Source organism: Myotis myotis, unplaced genomic scaffold (assembly GCF_014108235.1).
Source record: "Myotis myotis isolate mMyoMyo1 unplaced genomic scaffold, mMyoMyo1.p scaffold_m19_p_3, whole genome shotgun sequence".
NCBI classification, from domain to species: Eukaryota; Metazoa; Chordata; class Mammalia; order Chiroptera; family Vespertilionidae; genus Myotis; species Myotis myotis.
The window spans coordinates 137,907,217-137,928,611 of record NW_023416335.1 but is presented as its reverse complement, the minus strand read 5'-3'; the positions used below and the strand labels follow the sequence as shown (position 1 = coordinate 137,928,611).

General features: G+C 36.4%; 1 protein-coding gene across 12 annotated transcripts in view; it reads right to left on the bottom strand.

Moving 5' to 3' along the window:
- PPP1R12A (protein phosphatase 1 regulatory subunit 12A) overlaps positions 1-21,395 on the bottom strand; it is a 156,959-nt gene that overhangs the window by 51,058 nt on the left and 84,506 nt on the right. For all 12 annotated transcript variants that reach the window (XR_004965847.1, XR_004965845.1, XR_004965846.1 and 9 more), the window contains 3 exons: positions 13,620-13,779; positions 7,906-8,050; positions 225-299 (listed from right to left, as the gene is read on the bottom strand). Coding sequence is in view for 9 of the 12 variants with exons in the window: in XM_036297882.1 (XP_036153775.1) it covers positions 225-299; positions 7,906-8,050; positions 13,620-13,779 (380 nt within the window). In the remaining 3 variants the exon portion in view is untranslated. The remainder of the gene's footprint in view (positions 1-224; positions 300-7,905; positions 8,051-13,619; positions 13,780-21,395) is intronic.

The window sequence follows — 21,395 nt, the reverse complement described above, 5'->3', positions numbered from 1 at the left end:
GACATATACATTATAGAAGGATTCATTTTGTGAAGGGGAATTTAGAAATATGGGTATAAGCAACACAGGCAAACACCACACTACTTTGTTCTCTTTCACTGTCATTATAGTTTGATGGCCAGAAAGCATAAAACATCACAATAATTTTTTTTACCTATCTGAAATTCAAAGCTATTAAGAGAATTCACTAATGTGGACAATTTTTAGACAGTCATCAAACATACCAGATTTTGTTTCTTTTGCAATTCTTCTAAATATCCTAAAATGTCTTCATCTGCTACATCAAAGGCTGTCTGGCCCTAGGTAGAAAACAAGGGGGGTGGTAATGGTATAAAATCAATAAATTATAAAATGCATTTGGTGATTCTGTATGATTATATAGAAAAAAGTTAGATAACTATTTTATGGTAGTTATAAAACACAGTATACATAACTCAAAGGAGATATATGAGAAATCCATGTGAGATAGAAGTAGCTATACACCTTCCCTTACTTTTTTGTAACAACTTTATATATTCACATACCATATAAATCACCCATTTAAAGGATACAATTCAATGTTTTTTTTTTTTTTTAGTATATTCACACAGTTTTACAACACAATCAACTTTAGAACATTTTGATCACCCAAAAAAGAAAAGACAAACCCATCAGCAGTCACCTCCCCACTTAACCATCTCCAACTCCTAGCCTGAGGCAACCACTAATCTACTTTCTGTTACTATGGATTTGCCTATTCTGGGCATTTCATATAAATGGAATCACACAATATGTGATCCTTTGACTGGCTTTTTTCACTCTGAATGATGTTTTCAAGGTTCATCCACGCTGTAGCATGCTTCACTTCTACATTTCTTTTTATCGTTGAATAATATTCCATTGTATGACACACCACATTTGCTAATCTATTCATCAGCTGATAAACATTTACTTTTGTTTTCTGCTTTTTGCTATATCTAATGAATAATGCTGTGAATATTTGTGTACAAGTTTTTGTTTGGACATCTGTTTTCATTTTCTTGGGTGTATAGTTTATGAGTGGAATGACTGGGTCATGTGGTAACTCTATGTTTAACCTTTGGAGGCCTTACTACTTTTTGATTCCTCTACAAAAATTATCACATTTCTTAGAGTAATAAAATTTAAAAATATATTTCAAAACTGCTGAAAGTTCAGCCTGCCACAGGTACGGCATAGTTTAAAATAATCAATCCAAATGAACACCTGTCAATATATTTTTATTCAGTGTAGAAAAGAAAATCTAAAAGAGTTGCTGGTCAAATACAGGATTTTTCCTGCTGCTTGTATTAGTTCTTATAATAACCCTACTGGTACAAGTTTCCAACATGCCAAAAGGTTCATTATTTATAATACATTCTACCCTATACATTAGCCAGTGTATGATTCTTTCTCAGAAAACATTGAACTTTTTTCAACTAGAAATCACTCTGAAAGGAAATTCAAATTTCTTATATAATAGATGTCCTCATAGCCACACCAAAGCCACATGGATAGATAATAATGACACAAATAAATTCTTTCATTTAAAGCAAACAAAATTACAATCCTCAAGTCTACTCTATTAGCAGGGTGCTGACATCTACTTAGATAGGAATTACATTTCCCAACACTATGAAATGAAATATAAGCTACTCAATATTTGAGCTAGTTTTTCCATTGTCTGTTTATAAAATAAAAGATATGGCTTAAAACATATATCTTAAAAATGCATAAAATGTTTCTTAATCACAATAGGGGAATGTATGACATTTAAAATTTACAAGATTGAAGAACACTTTTATATCTGCCTTTTTTTTTGTTAGAAAGTCTTCCCAGTAGGAAATTAAGAGGCAATCTATGTTTCCCACCTAGTTCAAAAGTTTTAGCTTTAATAAATCTTTTTTCCTCATTGCCACCTTGAGTATTAAATGCTGAGAATTAATTTCGTAAAGAATAAAGGGCTTTGAGACAAAATAACTAGCTCAAAATTACAAAGTGACTTTTAGAGTAGCCATACATATTAATCCCTGTTTTGCAATACCATACTCTCGCTGTATGATTAGATCTATAATATTACATATGCAGTACTTGCTAAGCAAACTGTGTTCAAGATCATGTTATTATGTGAAATATCTAACTGGCTTCTTTATAAGTATTATTTTAAGTATTTATCAACCTTTCTCATAAAGAAATACCGCACCTTGAGCATTTTTAAAAATTGTAATAAAATTTTAGCAGTAATTAAGTACAATGCGGTTATTTTAGAACCAAGGAATTTTCTTTTATAAGAGAAACAAGATCACCTTACTAACCTTTCTTTTTACTTTCTCCCTTAATAATCGAGTCTACTTCACAAACAGCAGCTGATAGAGAATAAAAACTAGAGTAAAATGTAGGCCATAAACACTGAGAAGTTTCTAATTTTAAAGAGCACACCCATTAACTTAACTCAATAACTTAACCATTATCTTTAAACAATAACTAAAACAGTCCTGAAGCCTAACCAACTGTAACTACTATAAGGCTACAATGCTTCATTAATAGGGTACTAACAAAGTAGGGCATATAAGCAGTCACTCAAAGCAACCAGGAAACTATTGAGGAGGTCACAATGCTTAAATCAGTTCAATACATCTGTAAATTACTAGAGCCACTGTTTAACTTGTACAGTCTCTTCATTCTTCCTTCCTCATTTACTCTAACTAAATTGCCTTTGCAGGTATGATCTTTATCTTTACAACAGTGAAGTAGTCAGGACAAGCACTATTATGATTCCCATTATACAAATGAGGAAACTCAGGCTCTGAGGATATGGTACTTGCCCAAGGTCATCCAGTTAATGAAGAGAAAGTGGGAACAGCATCTGTCTCTACTGCTATATTATCTTTACAGAAAATAAGAATAAGCTCAAATAGAATCAGGAAAAACAATCCTTGTGTCCATTAATAACAGCAGGTTTTGTTATTCACTTAAATCTTTATAATGACAGCTATGAAGCTAAAGAGTTGTTTAGTAATGATTGTAATACTGCATTTAGAGAAAATTCCAACTATAAAGGCACCATAGTTAATATTTGGGTAAATTTTAGTAAAAGCAATTCTTTTAATTAGTTAGGGAAGCAAAACAAAAGCTTTTCTATTTAAAATCTGTATCAGAACTTGTAGTAAGTTAAAATGACAGCAAATGTGTTTAGAGTTTGCAAATAAATTAAAGAAACAAGACTAAATTTATAAATATAACTTGAGCACATTTCCCCCATTTTCACATAGAAAAACTTTTAAGCTTTCTCTACAGTTTCCATATTACACATTTCCCCAAATTATGTTTTCTATTAGTAAAGAATTTATCTAAACTCTCTGAAAGTACCTTTACATTTTTGATATCATTTAAAAAAGAAATGTAGTAAAAAAAATTCAATCTACAAGTACTGAAGAAACTATTAAATGACAAGACAAATTCATATAGGCAGGCTTACACAATTAAGACTAATTTGTTTTGATTGAACATGAAGTATGACATGTTATTTTAAAATGTAGCCAATGAAAAGAGAGACAGCCTAAGTCACAAAGGCAACATTATAAATAAATAAAAAGCTTATATTTGGTTATATTTATGCCACAAAAGCCTTCAAAATCCTATGTATATTATGCAGCCCCTTCCTATTAAATCTTGATATTTTAAGGGGAAAAAATTTGAATAAAAATTTAAAAATCATATTTTTACAACTTATGAGTCAGTATCTCATAGAATATGTAAGAACTCAAAAACTAAGAAAAGTTGCAGAAAAACTTAGCAGACTAAAAGGAAACAATTAGGGCATTATGAAAATTAATTTCTCTGATTATGTTTCTCCTGAATTTGCAAAACTCAGATAACAACTTCATATAGTTGTTAAAAGGCTAGCATTGTCTTAAATAAGCTGAAAACCAAAAAATTCTAAGGAATTATGAGGCACAATTCTCTTAAGTACAGATAAAGATCTACTAAAGTGATAAAATGAGGAGATAAGGTATTAAAATATACCTTAATACTAGGTGTAGCAATTTTAATAATGCGGATTTTTTTCAATAGATGGAGTTACACGTATGTTGATATATATGTGATCTGATATGTATGCTATTTTGTTGTACTGACAACAAGCTTCAAAACTGCATGTCAAATTTGCTGAAGGTGTTAACAACATAGATATTTTTATGCTTAAAAATGTCGAATTTTGTGCCAAAAAATGAGCATTTGCAGGAAGTTTTAATTCATTACTTTATTTCGAAAAAAATGTTATCGCATACTTCAGGAAGCTTATGGTGAACATGCTCCATCTCAAGATACTTGTGAATGCTGGTTTACGCTTTAAAAGTAATGATTTTGATGTGAAAGATAAAGAACGTCCAGGTCAACCGAAAAGGTTTGAAGACAACAATTAAAAGCATTATTGGATGAAAATGCGTTTCAAACTCATAAACAACTTGCAGAAAGATTAAATGTTGCTCAGCAAACAATTTCTGATCATTTACAAGAAATGGGCAAGATTTTTTTAAAAAATATATTTCTTTACTGATTTCAGAGAAGGGAAAAGGAGAGAGAGACAGAAACATCAATGATCCGTTGCCTCCTGCATGCCCCCCACTGGGGATCGAGCCCACAACCTGGACATGTACCCTTGGCTGGAATCGAACCTGGGACCCCCCAGTCCGCAGGTCGACACTCTATCCACTGAGGCAAACAAGCTAGGGCAGTGGTCGGCAAACTGCGGCTCGCGAGCCACATGCAGCTCTTTGGCCCGTTGTGTGTGGCTCTTCCACAAAATACCGACTTCTGTGCATGGGCCACGAAGTTTCAATCGCACTGTACGTGCGCACCCACACGTGTTTTGTGGAAGAGCCACACTCAAGGGGCCAAAGAGCCAGCCGCATGTGGATCGCGAGCCGCGGTTTGCCAACCACGGGGCTAGGGCAATGAAAAAGATTTTAAAGGAAGAAAAATGGGTGCCACATCAACTGAACGAAAGACAAATGGAAAACCGAAAAGTCATCAGTAAAATGTTGCTTCAATGGCATGAAAGAAAGTCTCTTTTGCATCAAATTGTGACTGGTGATGAAAAGTTGATTTATTTTTAGCAGGGGGCGGGGTAGAGGGTAACGTGGGGACAAGGACACATATGTAATATCTTAATCAATAAAAATATATTAAAAAAAAAAGTTGATTTATTTTTAAAATCCCAAACACACACAATCATGGGTTGATCCAGGTCAACCATCAACATTGACTGCAAGGCCAAATCACTTCGGAAAGAAGACAATGCTCTGCGTTGGTGGGATCAGGAAGGTGTGGTGTATTATGAACTTCTAAAACCAGGTGAAACCATTAATACTGATCGCTACTGACAACGAATAATCAATTTGAACCATGCTTTGATCGTGAAATGACCAGAACGGGCCAGAAGACATGGCAAAGCAATTTTGCTTCATGATGACTAACCATCACACACTTCAAAACCAGTTAAAGACACGTTAAAAGATCTTGCCTGGGAAGTATTAACCCATCCGCTATATTCACCAGACTTTGCTCCTTCAGATTACCACTTGTTCCGATAGATGGCACATGCACTTTATGATCAGCACTTCAAAATATACGAAGAAGTGGAAAATTGGGTCTCTGAAGGGTTTGCCTCAAAACAAGAGAAGTTCTATTGGGACAGTATCCGCAAATTACCTGAAAGATGGGGGAAATGTGTAGCTAGCGATGGACATTACTTTGAATAAAGCACTTTGGATGTTTTTCTTGAAATTATCATGTTTTCTTTGATTACAAAATCTGCATTATTAACTGGTACACCCAGTACATTAAAAACGGTGACCCAAGGAACTGCTAGCATAGTAATATAGAAACAAGATAAAGCAAAATGATTGCTTAAATTATTTGAGAGAGAGAGGAATGAGAGGGACAGAGAGAAACACTGATGTAAAAGAGAAACAGATCGGTTGTCTCCTAAACACACCTTGATCATGGATCAAACCCGAAACCTGGGTATGTGCCCTGACTGGAATCCAACTTGCTACCCTTCAGTGCACAGGATGATGCTCAACCAACTGCAGCCACACTGGCTAGGGCCAAAATTATTTTATATGTAGTTTTTTTTTCCTAGAGCATAATTATAAATTAAAAGGAATAGGAACTAAACAATGATAGAACAAATATACGATAAAATGACTTTTTCTCATACATACTATGTAATATGCACGTTGTAGAGCAAAATAACATGTTTAAAGTAGGAAGTGATATAACCTTTTTTGAAAACCATTTCAAGTAATAAGCTTTTCTCTTCTGGTCCTTATCTGGAGGCCATTATCACTGAATAAACCAGTATCAGCACTCGCCTTGTCAATGGACAAGTGGCTTATGGGGGCACAATTTGGGAGACAGGAATGCAGAACAGAGATCAGAAGGTAACAGATATTCATTTGCTAATTTCTCCAGAAAAATTCCAACTGCTGAGGGGAATTTCTACATAGGAGAGGAATATAAATTGTCAAGCTAAAATTAGCTGGCCTTTAGCTTAAAATTAAATAGTATCAACATGTGTTTGTCTTCTAATGCTGATTACAAAACAGAAAACTGTTATTTTAAAAATAGACAAAGCAAGTTATCAAGTTTTGATAAAAATTCAAATTGAAGACACTTATTTATAAGGGCAAACCTATACTTACAGATGTATCATTCTCAAACATTTTTTATCTTGACTTTCCTGCAGATTTTCACCACTTCCTATGATTTTCTTGCCTGCACATTTCTTACTTAAAATAATTTATAAATACATACATAAAATACTCCAGAAAGAACAAAGAAGTTCAGAGGGCTTCTTTATCCTTTTATGTCAGCAACCAGGACATGAATCTGCACTACTACCTCAACCTACAAACACTTACTCGTGGGAAAATCTTGGATATGTATATCTCTTCCCTTTGCAGACCCCCAGTTAGAACATGCAGTTACTAGAGCAACCAGTACAAGCACCCATATTTAATGAACACAATAGAATTAGATGTATCCATCTGGACAAAAAAAAAATGAGATCATTTTAGGAACCTATACTAAGTAATTTAGTATACATTACTAAATTAGCCTATGAAATGCAATATATGAGGGATATTCAATGGAATTAAGGATAATTAAGCTCACTAAAAGAATCAAGTTTTGAGCTCTGCCAAACCAGCTGTTGGTAAATGATACTTATTACCTACTGACAGGGAGTGGGAGGGAACTAGTAAGAATATTGGTGACACTGGTAACTCACTGATGGCACTTGAAAGGGAGCAGAGGAGAAAAATCTAATCTAATAAGGAATCTGATAACTTGAATATGTTCATGACATTTGCTCACTCTACCTAACTGGGTGATATTAAAGTGAATTATTTACCTCACTAAACTTTTCCCATCTGCAAAACTAGGAGACTAGCTGTTGCATCTCAACGATCTTATTTGGCATAAAACTTTATGGTTTTTACCATTCTTTTCTGATATAAGACCCTACTATCCATGTCAGTTAAAAAGCAGTAGCTAGTAAGCCAAGCTAACAGGACTATCAGGTACAAAGAATTAGAAACTGACTTCTTTATGTGTTCCAATTCATAAATATAATGACGGAAGAAAACATATAGAGATGCAAAATGTTCTAAAGTTATGAATTCTTAAGAATATAATTTCAACTGAAGGACCCAAATCTATGCTATATGTATGAAAATATGATTACTGAAAGAGTAATAATTCTTTCTTTGCAGAATAAGGCCAAAACCACACCATAGGTAGCTGAAAAAGACTTTAATTAATAAATCATATTCTTTTAATATTCTAAGACTAAAATTATATTTCTAAAAGTTAAAATGTTTAAAATACAGTAAAAAGGCCTACCACTTTGTTGACCATCTCCATATCACACAGATTGTCCACTAATATTCGACATGCTTCTTCTTTACCCCAGTGAGCTGCAGCATGGAGAGGTGTCCAGCCATCAAAATCTTTAATATTAACATCATAGCCTGCCTGTATTAAAAGTCTAAAGAAATTATAGTAAGTTAGATAATCATTAAAATCTAGAAATGAACAAATGTAACCAATAGCTTTATACCATGCGAGTTAACAAAAATTTGCAATATAGTTCTCTTTTCATAGTTCAACCCTTACATCAATGAAACAGGGCAAAAGAAATTCTCAGAAAACACTGGCAAAGAGCATCTTGAGTTACTGCCATAATAATGCATTCAGCTTTAATTAATTCCTAGTGATTACAAGTCTTATGGTGTGACACTGATTACTTCTTGTTAATATGACCTATAATTAAAATTTTCAGAGGAAAGCCTGTAATTTTTCAATGTGAGATCATTCATTGCAGGGAAGTCTTCAGGTGTCCATATGAAAAATCATCTCAGGCTAAATATAATCTAAAAAATATACCTGGATCAAGCAAGCTTACTTTGTAGTATTTTTGTTGCCTTACAGTATAGGAATTAGTTTAAGTTTTCACAAATCTTTATGATCTACCGTGGAAGATTTTCATAGGAAAATGACAATCTGACTATTAGGAACAAACAAAACAAAGCAAAATTCCAAGGGGCCCAGTCTACTTTTCTGCAGCAGTAGAAAGCAGATATCCAATCATCAACAAAGCTAGAAACAGGAATACATTTTAATACAATGCAAAGAGTTGCACAAATTATGTTAGTATGCCCTTCTAACTGTACACTGACATCAACCTTTATTTTACTTAGAAATTAAGCTCACAGAGAGCAAAGAATGGGCCCATAAAATGCACATAGCACAGCTCCACACACACAGGCAAAACACTGAATACTTTACAACTCATGAAATCTGGTGACCTTTACCTTACTTTCCAAGATGTTGAACTTGAGAAGGGCTTCTTTTTACCTACAGAAGGTGGTAGTGATAGCTAATACATAACCCTTCCTTTATTTATGTTTTAAGTACTAATTCCCTATTTCCTAACAATATCTAAAGCAGTGGTATCAAATTCTGGCTCCAGAACAGAATCACTTGAAGTGTTTGTTAAAGAACAACAAAAAAGATTCCCTAGCTCCACCTCAGACCTCTTGGATTAAGCAGCATATTAGGATAAGTCCCTGTAAATCTATTTTTTTAATAAGTCCCCCATATGATTCTCATACCATGCTTGTCACCTACCTGCAGACCAACTTTTAAGAGACACCAATCTTTTATTTTATTATTTTTTTATTAGTTACCCTTTTTTATTTAAATTTTTATTGTTTAAGTATTACGTAAGTCTCCTTTTCCTCCCATTGACCTCTACCCGGCCACCCCAACCCTCAGCACATGCCTCATCTTTCCCCCACATCTGTGTTCACTGGATAGGCTCATATGCATGCATACAAATGCTTTGGTGGATCTCTTACCCCCTCACCCCACATCTTCCCTCATAGGTTAGACAGTCTGTTCAATGCTTCTATGACTCTGGTTCTACTGTTGTTCATCGTTTATGTTGTTCATTATATTCTACAAATGAGTGAGATCTTGTGATGTTTATCTTTCTCTGACTGGCTTATTTTGCTTAGCATAATGCTCTCCAGTCCCATCCATGCTGTTGCAAAGAAGAAGAATTCTTTTTTATAGCATTGTAGTATTCCATCGTGAAGATGTACCACAGTTTTCTAATCCACTCATCTGCTGATGGGCACTTCGGCTATTTCCAAATCTTAGCTATTGTAAATTGTGCTGCTATGGACACAGGGTTCATATATCCTTTCTGATTGGTGTTTCTATTTTCTTGGGATATATATTCCTAGAAGTGGGATTACTGCATCAGATGGAAGTCCAATTTTTAATTTTTTGAGGAAATGCCATACTGTTCTCCACAGTGGCTGCACCAGTCTGCATTCCCACTAGCAGGAGACACCAATCTTTTAAAGAACAGGCTAACACATATATATCCAGAGGTTTAAATAAAAAATATGTCCATTAATATATGAATTATCAGAAAATTTATATAATAGAGACAGAAATACTACTGGGATATAAGATAATAAAATATATCCCCCATTAGAAAATATGAATTATAATATTAAATATCCTGAACAATATAAAATTTTAAGTATCTGGGAGCCTGTTTGGAGAGAAAAGAGTCAGGAAGGTAAATACATTCCTCCCCTCTCCACCCCCAAATAGATGGTTCTCTGTATATGCCAGGCCATAAAAGGATACTAAAAAATATAAGACAGTACTTACATTCAAAGAGCTTCTAATGAAGGACAAAAATCTAGTAAGTAATTTAAAACAACAATCAACCCCCACAGACAGGTTCTGTGATGGGGATGCAATGGAATTACAGAACTGAAAAACATCAAAATCAACTGAAAGGGAATTTTGTGTGTTTTTTGGGGAAGGGGTACGTGGGAAGAATAAGCCAGTCAGAGGAAGCCATGTATCACATGATCTCACTCATATGTGGAATCTAAAGAACAAAATTAACTGATGAACAAAACAGATCCAGATACACAGAAGCATGAAACAGACTGTCAAACCTTAGAGGGAAGGCAGGGTGGGTGGGAAGAGATTAACTAAAGAACTTATATGCATAATAGGGGTTCGGTGCATGAATTTGTGCATGGGTGGGGTCTGGTCGGCCTGCCCCAATTGGGGCCAATCAGGCCGGGCCAGCCGGGGCGGGGGCGGGGCTGGGGTGGTTGGCTGGCCAGCCCCGTCCCTGATGGGGTGGGGGTGGGCGACTGGGGACAGGACTGGCTGTGGGGGTGGGGACATGGGCTGTTGGCCGCCTGCCCCGCCCCTGGTCGAACTCCCGGTTGAACTCCTGGTCAAGAGGATAATTTGCATATTAGCCTTTTATTATATAGGATTATTATATAGGATATGCATAACCCATGGACACAGACAATAGTGTGGTGAAAGCCTGGAAGGGAGGGGGCGGGTGTGGGCTAGAAGGGATCAATGGGGGAAAAAAGGGGACATCTTTAATACTTACAACAGTAAAGATAAATTTTTTAAAAAAGGATACATTTGAAAAAGATACTCTATTATTTATTTCACATGTATTTTTATTTATTTTCATAAATAATATATTCACACGCTTCAAAAATGAAAAAGAATAAGTGACTATATAGCAAAGTCATTCTCTTGCTGCTGACCTTTAACCAGTTTCACCTCCCTATAGATAACCATACTATATATTTTGATTGAATGCTTAGGGAAATTTTATGCATATTAAGCAAGTACAACTAAAAGATGTTACAGATTATACACACTTTTCTCCTTGGTTTTGACATTTAAAAATATGCCCTAGCGCTCTTTCCATATTTTTATGTAGTGTTTTTTGTGTTTTTTAATCTTCACCCAAGGAGTGAGGATATTTTTTACATTGATTTTTAGAGAGAGTGGGAGAAAGGGGAAAGGGGAGGGGGAGGGAAAAACATGGATGTGATAGAGACACATTGATTAGTTGCCTCCTGTATGAGTCCCAACTAGGGCTGGGGTTCAAACCTGCAACCCAGGTACCTGCTCCTGACTGGAATTGAACCTGTGATCCTCCAGTGTGCAGGCTGATGCTCTACAGCACTGAGCCACAGGACCAGGGCTATATATAGTGTTTTAATTGCTACAGAGTATTCAAGTGAAAGGATGTATCATATTCATTCAACCGTTCTCCTACACCTATTACAAACAACACTGCTAGCACATACCTTACTTCATATGTGAGTGAGAATATCTGTTAAAAAAAATTCCCAGAGGTAGAACTGATAAGCTAAAGAATAACTGTTACTTTAACAGAATTTGCTCAATTGTCATTTATACTGCCAAATATTTTGATTTTTGTTATATGATAGATAAAAATGGTAATTCATTATAGTTTATCTGCACTTATTATGAATGAGGTTGAACATTTAATTTTTCATAGGCTTAAGAGGCTTGAACTGAGTTAAAACATTGAAAGAAATGTGCCTTCAAGTTGAAGTAATGATGAATAAAGGTTACCTAGACAGAAACAAGAGTAGGTATTAAGACATTATGACAGAATTTCAAGTACATAGATGGAATAATGCATACTTAAAGAGCAATGATAGCAGCTAAATTTAAAAAAGGAGCCAGTGGCCAGATGACAAATGGTCTTATGTGCTAAGTTCAGTAATATAACATATATTCTAATCTCTACTGAGAATCTTAAAGGATTTTAAGAGCCTGGATAACCTAATTACAAAGACTACTTGAGAGTAGTCTAGAATCTATTTTACAGTGTAATCCAGTATATATATACTATTACATGTTTACAGAAAAAAGAGTTTTAACAAATCATATTTACCTTTACCATATGCAATATCCTTTGATATTTCCAATTCTTTCTTTAAAAAAAGCTATTGGCGCCCTAACCAGTTTGGCTCAGTGGATAGAGCGTCGGCCTGCAGACTGAAAGGTCTTGGGTTCGATTCCGGTCAAGGGCTTGTACCTTGGTTGCAGGCACATCCCCAGTGGAAGGTGTGCAGGAGGCAGCTGATCGATGTTTCTCTCTCATCATCGATGTTTCTAACTCTCTATCCCTCTCCTTTCCTCTCTGTAAAAAATCAATAAAGTATATTTAAAAAAAAAAAAAAAAGCTATTGGCGACTCACTAAGTTCATTTCATGACCTGCTAATAGAGTCTGAAAGTTTGAAAAATTTTGGATTAGAGAGAACCAGACAGGGGACAAGGAAACTAATAAGTTAACTGTACTACTCTAGGAGAAGGCTTAAATTATTGAAGTGTAGGGATTGAAAAAAGGAGGAAATCTGGGAATAGTTGACACACACTGCGTCACTTTTTTTACTGAGGAGAGGGAATAAGAACATGACATCAGAAACACAAGAGGAATAAAAGCAATATAAAGGACACAGTATATTTTGCTAGGGCCAGTCTTATTTCCTTTCACATACACATAACAAAAGCTATGCATTAAATTATTTTTTTCACTTAGTTGCCAACACCTTTGTATTGCATAAGTAAAAAACAAATAAAACCCACAAAAATTTGTGATATAAAGAAACTTTGCTCCAAAAAAATTTGCTGATCAAAATATATCCCTATATAGTCTAAGTTGCTTACAGTTTGATATTTAATATTATGCTAATAGCACTTGAGACCCAGAGTACACATAGTAAAAAGAAACTATTTTAGATAAATTACATGTTAATAAATATTCAATAGAAACCAAACTCTTAGAATTTTGAGAATTAAGCTCTCAGAATATATAAACAGAAATATGTTAACATATGACATTGTTCTTAGTCTCAGAAACCAGAGTTTGCCAATCTGAGAACCCCAAAATGACTGTAATAATTTATTAGCCCAGAAGGTAACAGATAATGGTCGTCTGATACTTATTTACTTACTGGAAAATTGCAACTGTGAAATAATAAAAATTTGAGAGTGAAACAACGAGCTTTAGAAAGAAAGCAATAATATTTAAGGTAGTTTTTCCTCTGTAAAGTAATGTTAAATAACTCTTATAAGCTGTTTTGAAATGTTTGCAAGGTATTTTAAGAAAAGGAATACCGAATAGAAGAAAACAAATCAAAGTAAGAAAACAACTGTGAAAAGTAATACTTACTTTAAAACTTCTGTATAGCCTTTAGCTGCTGCAACATGAAGTGCTGTACCTCCAGATTTTGCATGCCGGACATCATTTATATGACCACTATTTAGCCATTGTCTTGCATCTCTTAGCATTATCCGTTCTTCTTCCTTTCGAGCTGCTTCTATATCAACACCTGATAAAATTAAAATTTTTATTTTTCTTCACATAAAATGTTTTTCTATGTTGGAAAATAAAATTTTCTAAAACATTTTAAGTTTAAATAAAAATTAGAAGTGAAATTATATTTTTGAAAAATGGGCTGCTTATAACAAACTGGTTAAATGAAAAATGTGGGAATATTGTGGAAATTTTATTAGACTTCTCTGCTGATTACTTAGTTTTTGTCCCACAATATTATTTTGGCTCTCTTTTTAACTTTTCTGATTTTTCCTTTTGTTTTTAAAATGTGAATATTTACGTAGGTATATCATCTCTTGATAAAAAATTTATTTTTAATCAATCATACATAATTAAGCCTCATATTCCTATATACTGCTTTAACCAGTTTACTAAACACTTCAACTTGGAGGTGCTGTCTTCATCTAAAATTTACCAGACCTTAAAACAGATTATCTAACAAACACCCTTTCCTTTTCCAACATACCTACATTGTCCATACCATTAGTATTAGTTTTATAATTTTAATATGTAGCTATTCATTAATTTAAAAGAATTTACTAAGCACTGTGCTAGGTTAAGATAGTAAGAGTGGGAAGAACTCAAAAGGAACAGGATACTCTATTCTTACCTTCAAAGAGATCAGTATCCTGAGAAAAAAAGTAAAATAGAAAAGATAATCCTGAAATTTACGAATGAGCTCATGTCTTATAGCTTCATCTGCAGGCTATTTAACAATACATTAACAATCTTACTAGAGAAAAATATTAAAGTTAAAGATAGTGCTTTTTTATCTTTATCCCCACTGTGTGGATGAGGTGGATGAGTGCCTGATACAAAGTAAAAAGGATCAATAAGTAAATGTTTACTAAATGAATAGAGTAAATAAATAAGTACAAAATCACACACAACACACACATACATCCCCTCAGTTAAGATATCTCCTACAAATCAACATATATGTATCCAACTATCCAGGATTTTTCATCCATCCATCCATTCAATATGTACTGAGTGTCTACTATATGTTGGCTACTTTATAAGTTCCTATGGGTATAGAAGTGAATTTATGTGGTAGAAGATGATACATCTGTGAAGAAAAATAAAGCAGAATAGAAGGACAGAGGGTAAATAGAAAGAGGTGTTATCTCATATGAGTTGGTAAAGAACAGTCTCTTTGATAAGGTGGTATTTGGAGCAAGAAAAGAAGTGAGTGACAGCTAATCTACAACATGGGAGAACATTTCAAGCAGAGGGAAGTAGTAATAGGCTCTGAGACAGAAACTTACTAAGAATGATCTTTTGATTAGAAAAATCAGGGTATCTACAATGAGCAGGGTGATACAATATAAAACTTAAGAGGACCATTTAAACTAGAAAGTTAAGAGTAGAAAATGAAGTATTAATTAGAAAATTACTGCAATAATCCAGGGAAAAGGTTATAGTTACTAAAACCGGGGTGGTAGCAGTGAAGTTAGTAAAGAGGTTAGATTTTGGGTTCTTCAATAAAACTGATAAAATTTGTTGTTAGTTTGGATGTAGGAGAAAAAGAGAAGTCAAGAATAAAGCAAAGGTTTTTAGCCTGAGCAATTTGAAAAACTAAGTTTTTTTTAAAATATATTTTTATTGATTTTTTACAGAGAGGAAGGGAGAGAGATAGAGTCAGAAACATCGATGAGAGAGAAACACCGATCAGCCGCCCCCTGCACGCCCCCCACTGGGGATGTGCCCGCAACCCAGGCACATGCCCCTGACCGGAATCGAACCCGGAACCCTTCAGTCCGCAGGCCGACGCTCTATCCACTGAGCCAAACCGGTTTTGGCAAAAACTAAGTTTTTAATATGAACAATTTAAAGTTTGAGATGTCCCAATAGACATTTAATTGGAGATATCAAGTAGTCAGGTGGATATCTGAGTATGGAGAACAGAAAAGAGGTCAAGATGAGGCAAATGATTTAATCTATATAAAACGCCAGCGACCATAACACCGTAACGACCAGAACGACCAGTTGCTATTACGCCCACTGAGGCCAACGAACCGACCAGAGCGGGGCTGGGGCTGGCCGGCCAATCTCCTGGGGCCCCTCCCTCAAGCCGCCCTGCCCGATTGGCCTCTCCCTGACTGAGGGCAGGGTGGCCAGCCACCACCCCGTGGCCTTTCCCCCAGCCAGCCCCACCCCACCCTGATCGGTCCCCAAACTCTCCCCCCGGCCTGCCCCACCCCTGATCACCCCCCCTACCCCAATAGGGGGTGGGGCTGGCTGGCCAACCTCCTATAGCCCTCCCCCTGGCTGGCTCCACCCCAGATGGGCCACCACCACTCTGATCAGGGGCAGGGCTGGTGGGTGAACGACCTGCGGACCCTCCCCCCAGCCAGCTCCGCGCTCAATCGACCCCCCTCCACTCCGATCAGGCCAGCCAACCACCCATGACTCCTCTTCCAGGCTGCTGACCCCTAATTGCCCCCCCATTGGGGGGTGGGGCTGGCTGGCCCACTGCCCCTCTCAACCACAGCCATGCCCTGATCAGCCTCCACCACCCCGACTGGCCCACGGCCCCTCCCCCCAGCCAGCGTGGCCCTTACCGGGCCCTGATCAGGGTGGGCTGGCTGGCCAACGTCCCACCATCTCCTCCTCCTGACAGGCCCAGCCCCAATCGGACCCCACCTGTGCACGAATTCATGCACTGGGCCTCTAGTATAAAATAATATGCCATGGGTACCTCAACTCAATGCTAAAATCTTAACTCAATTTCCCCACGCCAAGCTTCTTGCTGTCTCTCTCTCTCTGTCTCTCTCTCTTTTATGCTTTTATTGATTTGGGAGAGAGAGAGGATGGGAGAGGACTAGAGATAGAAACATCTGTCAGCTGCCTCTTGCATACCCCCTATTGAGGATCCAAATCCACAACCCGGGCATGACTAGGACTCGAACCAGTGAATTCTTGGTTCATGGATCAACGCTCAATCACTGAGTCACACTGGCCATGGCCTGCTGTTTGTCTTGTATTTACTATGCTAGGTAACAATATTTGCCCAGCAACTTGGAAGACATCCTTAATCCATCCTTTTAATAAGCAGATTTTGAGATGCCATCCCTTTTTTATGGCCCCCTATCACCATTCTTAGCTCATATCTTATGTCTCATACTTTGACTACTAATACTGGCTTTTAACTCATTCAGCCTCAGTCCCTTCCGATTCATTCCCCACACCAATGTCACAATAGTTTTGCTGTACCAAAATATAATTATTTTGTCTCATTTTCTATATAAGTTGCTCACCTCCTATAAGACAAAGCTAAAGTTCTTTGTAGCATACAAAGCCTCTTATAGCCTGGTCTCAATGCTTTCTTAGTCTCTAGTCTTTCTCTTCTATCATCACACAGTGTTGTAACCATCTAGATCTCTTCCTGGGTCCCTGGGTGCATTATGCTTGTGTGCTGTTGTACAAGCTTTATCCTCTACCTGGATTGTGTCCTTCTCTCACCTGCTTAACAAATTACCATTTATCCAAGACATAGCTAAACTCTTAAAAAATAAACCATAATTGAAAAAAAATATTTTTAAATCCCAAGATTACACAAGTACAGGCAAAGTCATCTTCAAACTAAAGATTGTAGTATCTCATTACCACATTTGAAAGAAACTTGCAATAAGAGTTTCCAAATAGATTTTATAAAAACAATCAATCGTTTTTATATATGTGTAAAGAACAAAGCCTATTATAATCTTTATTTTAAAAGTATCACCATTTCCATAATAAAGTAATTTTATGTAGTAAAAATTTCCTACCAAAAGATAATCAGCCCATCTTATTTAAGATGTCTTCTAATGTTTACTCAGAAAAAAATTATAATGCTGCATTAAAACACATTAAGGATAACTTTTACTAAATGATTTTTCTCAGACTGATTTTTTCTTATGCTTTATTCTTTTACTATATATTTTAAAACAGGAACCTCTTTATTATCTTTATACCTTTTTTGCCTTTACCATATCAAACATTCTGAGTTTTACGTCCTTTACTATTCAAAATTTCTTCTGAAAAACAAACAAAAAACACCTACTTATGTCTAGATTTATCTAATTTCACCTTGTTTACCTAATTACAAAAAATAACTTTTTTGCTTCCAAATAGTGCTTTTATATGAATTATATAAAAACAAAACAACTCGAGTTTAAAACTCAAGTATATGTAAAGGGAAAGTTCTTATGCTTAAGAAACTCCACAAACTATGGGGAGAACCAAGATGGCGGCATAGGTTAACGCCGGAGTTTGCTGCTTTGAACAACTACTTCAAAAGTGAAACCAGAAAACGGAAGGGACATCACCCAGAACCACAGGAACGCTGGCTGAGTGGAAGTCCTACAACTAGGAGGAAAGAGAAACGCATACAGACACTCAGAGGAGGCGCAGTGCTGAAGTCAAATTCTGAGGTGCGGAGTGCGCAGAGCGGGCTGGCGGCGGAGGGCGCGGTTGGCGTTTTCAATCGGGAGGGAGTCGCAGACTCTGAGCTCCAGATACGGCCGAGTCTTTAGGGACCCAGACTCAAACGGGAGCAGCGGGACTGTCTGGCTTCGGTCAGAGCGAGTGCAGCTTTCTCTCCGAGCTTTGCAGCGGGTGCTGGGACTCAGAGAGGCAGAGCCCCTGGGGACAGGACTGAGAGCCGCCATAACTGCTCTCTCCGGCCCACCCTGTTGATCCTGTGCGACCCGCCCCGCCCAAGCCCTGCACAGAGGCTTTTGCCAGATAGCCTCAGGCAAAGGCTAGATTAGCACCTCCCTAGAGGACAGAAGTTCTCTCACTGCTGACACAGCTGATTCTCATAGCCACTTGGCCTGGAGGTCAAACCCTCCCTGGAATTAGCTACAACAATCAAGATTTAACTATAAGACTTCGAACAAAGACCACTAGGGGGTGCACCAAGAAAGCATAACAAAATGCGGAGACAAAGAAACAGGACAAAATTGTCAATGGAAGATATAGAGTTCAGAACCACACTTTTAAGGTCTCTCAAGAACTGTTTAGAAGCCGCCGATAAACTTAATGAGATCTACAAGAAAACTAATGAGACCCTCGATCTTATATTGGGGAACCAACTAGAAATTAAGCATACACGGACTGAAATAACGAATATTATACAGACTCCCAACAGCAGACCAGAGGAGCGCAAGAATCAAGTCAATGATTTGAAATGCGAGGAAGCAAAAAACACCCAACCGGAAAAGCAAAATGAAAAAAGAATCCAAAAATGCGAGGATAGTGTAAGGAGCCTCTGGGACAGCTTCAAGCGTACCAACATCAGAATTATAGGGGTGCCAGAAGATGAGAGAGAGCAAGATATTGAAAACCTATTTGAAGAAATAATGACAGAAAACTTCCCCCACCTGGTGAAAGAAATGGACTTACAGGTCCAAGAAGCGCGGAGAACCCCAAACAAAAGGAATCCAAAGAGGACCACACCAAGACACATCATCATTAAAATGCCAAGAGCAAAAGATAAAGAGAGAATCTTAAAAACAGCAAGAGAAAGAAACTCAGTTACCTACAAGGGAATACCCATACGACTGTCAGCTGATTTCTCAACAGAAACTTTGCAGGCCAGAAGGGAGTGGCAAGAAATATTCAAAGTGATGAATACCAAGAACCTACAACCAAGATTACTTTATCCAGCAAAGCTAACATTCAGAATTGAAGGTCAGATAAAGAGCTTCACAGATAAGGAAAAACTAAAGGAGTTCATCACCACCAAACCAGGATTATATGAAATGCTGAAAGGTATCCTTTAAGAAGAGGAAGAGGAAGTAAAAGATAAAGATACAAATTATGAACAACAAATATGCATCTATCAACAAGTGAATCTAAGAATCAAGTGAATAAATAATCTGATGAACAGAATGAACTGGTGATTATAATAGAATCAGGGACATAGAAAGGGAATGGACTGACTATTCCTGGGGGGGAAAGGGGTGTGGGAGATGCGGGAAGAGACTGGACAAAAATCGTGCACCTATGGATGAGGACAGTGGGTGGGGAGTGAGGGCGGAGGGTGGGGCAAGAACTGGGAGGAGGGGAGTTATGGGGGGAAAAAAAAGAGGAACAAATGTAATAATCTGAACAATAAAGATTTAATTAAAAAAAAAAAGAAAAAAAAAAAAAAAAAAAAAAAAAAAAAAAAGAAACTCCAATTAGCCTAGCTGGCGTGGCTCAGTGGTTGAGTGTCGGCCCATTGAACCAAGAGGTCACTGTTCGATTCCCTTCCTGGTGAGGGCACATGCCCGGGTTGTAAGCTCGATCTCCAGTGTGGGGCATGTAGGAGGCAGCCAATCAATGATTCTCTCTCATCACTGATGTTTCTATCCCCCTCTCCCTTCCTCTCTCTGAAATAAAAAAAACACCAAAATTTAAAAAAAAAGAAACTCCCAATTAGAAAAAACTCTTCTCTAATTCTTAAAATTAAAAAAAAAAATACTGATTAGAGTTATAGACCCTGCTTATTAGTTCATTAACATTTTTTATAAAAACCCTCATAGTATTATATATTACAACACTTGTTTTATAATTCTAGTGCTTTACCTAGTGACCTTGAGAAAGCTGTAAATTCTTTGAATATTAGTATAATGAGTTAAGAACAGGTACTAAAACTAGACTGCTAAGTTTCAATCCCTGATCTGTCATTTATTTACACTTACTAGTTTTATTTTATTGGGTGAGACACTTAAACTATGCTAATATTCAGTTTCTTTACTTGTAAGATAGGGGTAATAAAACTACCTATCCCATAGGGTTGCTGTGAGGATTAAATTAGTTGATGTATGTGAAGTGCTGATCAGGAGTAAGCACCAAAGTGTTAACTACCATTATCAGATCTAAAAGTCTATGATTCTGCTTCTCTCTCTCTCTCTCTCTCTCTCTCTCTCTTTTTTTTTTTTTTTTTTTTTTTTTGGTTAATCCTCACCCAAGGATATCTTTCCATTGATTTTTTTTTTAGTTTTTTTTTATTTTTTTAAATATATTTTATTGATTTTTTTACAGAGAGGAAGGGAGAGAGATAGAGAGTTAGAAACATCGATGAGAGAGAAACATCGACCAGTTGCCTCCTGCACATCTCCCACTGGGGATATGCCCGCAACCCAGGCACATGCCCTTGACCAGAATCGAACCTGGGACCCTTCAGTCCGTAGGCCGACGCTCTATCCACTGAGCCAAACTGGCTTCGGCAGTTTTTTTTTTTTTTGTTTTTTTTTTTAGGGAGAGTGAAAACAATAGATATTAAAACAAAATTGGGTATATTATAAAGTGATTAGACTATTTAACATCTGTCATTATTATTGAAAAACAATAAATATTAGATTGAAATGTAGCCAAATCTCTTAGGTAAGAAAAAAAATAGAATTAAGCTGTTTTTGGTCAGTCAAGAGATATAAAAATTAACTTGTGTCCCAGGAAAATTATATTAAAATATAAATTAGAAATAGGTTTAGCTACTGTTCAATTATTACTACTTTTTAAACATTTATATTTATTGATTGATTTTAGAGAGAGAGGGTTGAGGAAGATCAAGAAATAGATAGATCAATTTGTTGTTCCACTTATGCATTCATTGGTTGTATGGGCCCTGACTGGGGATCA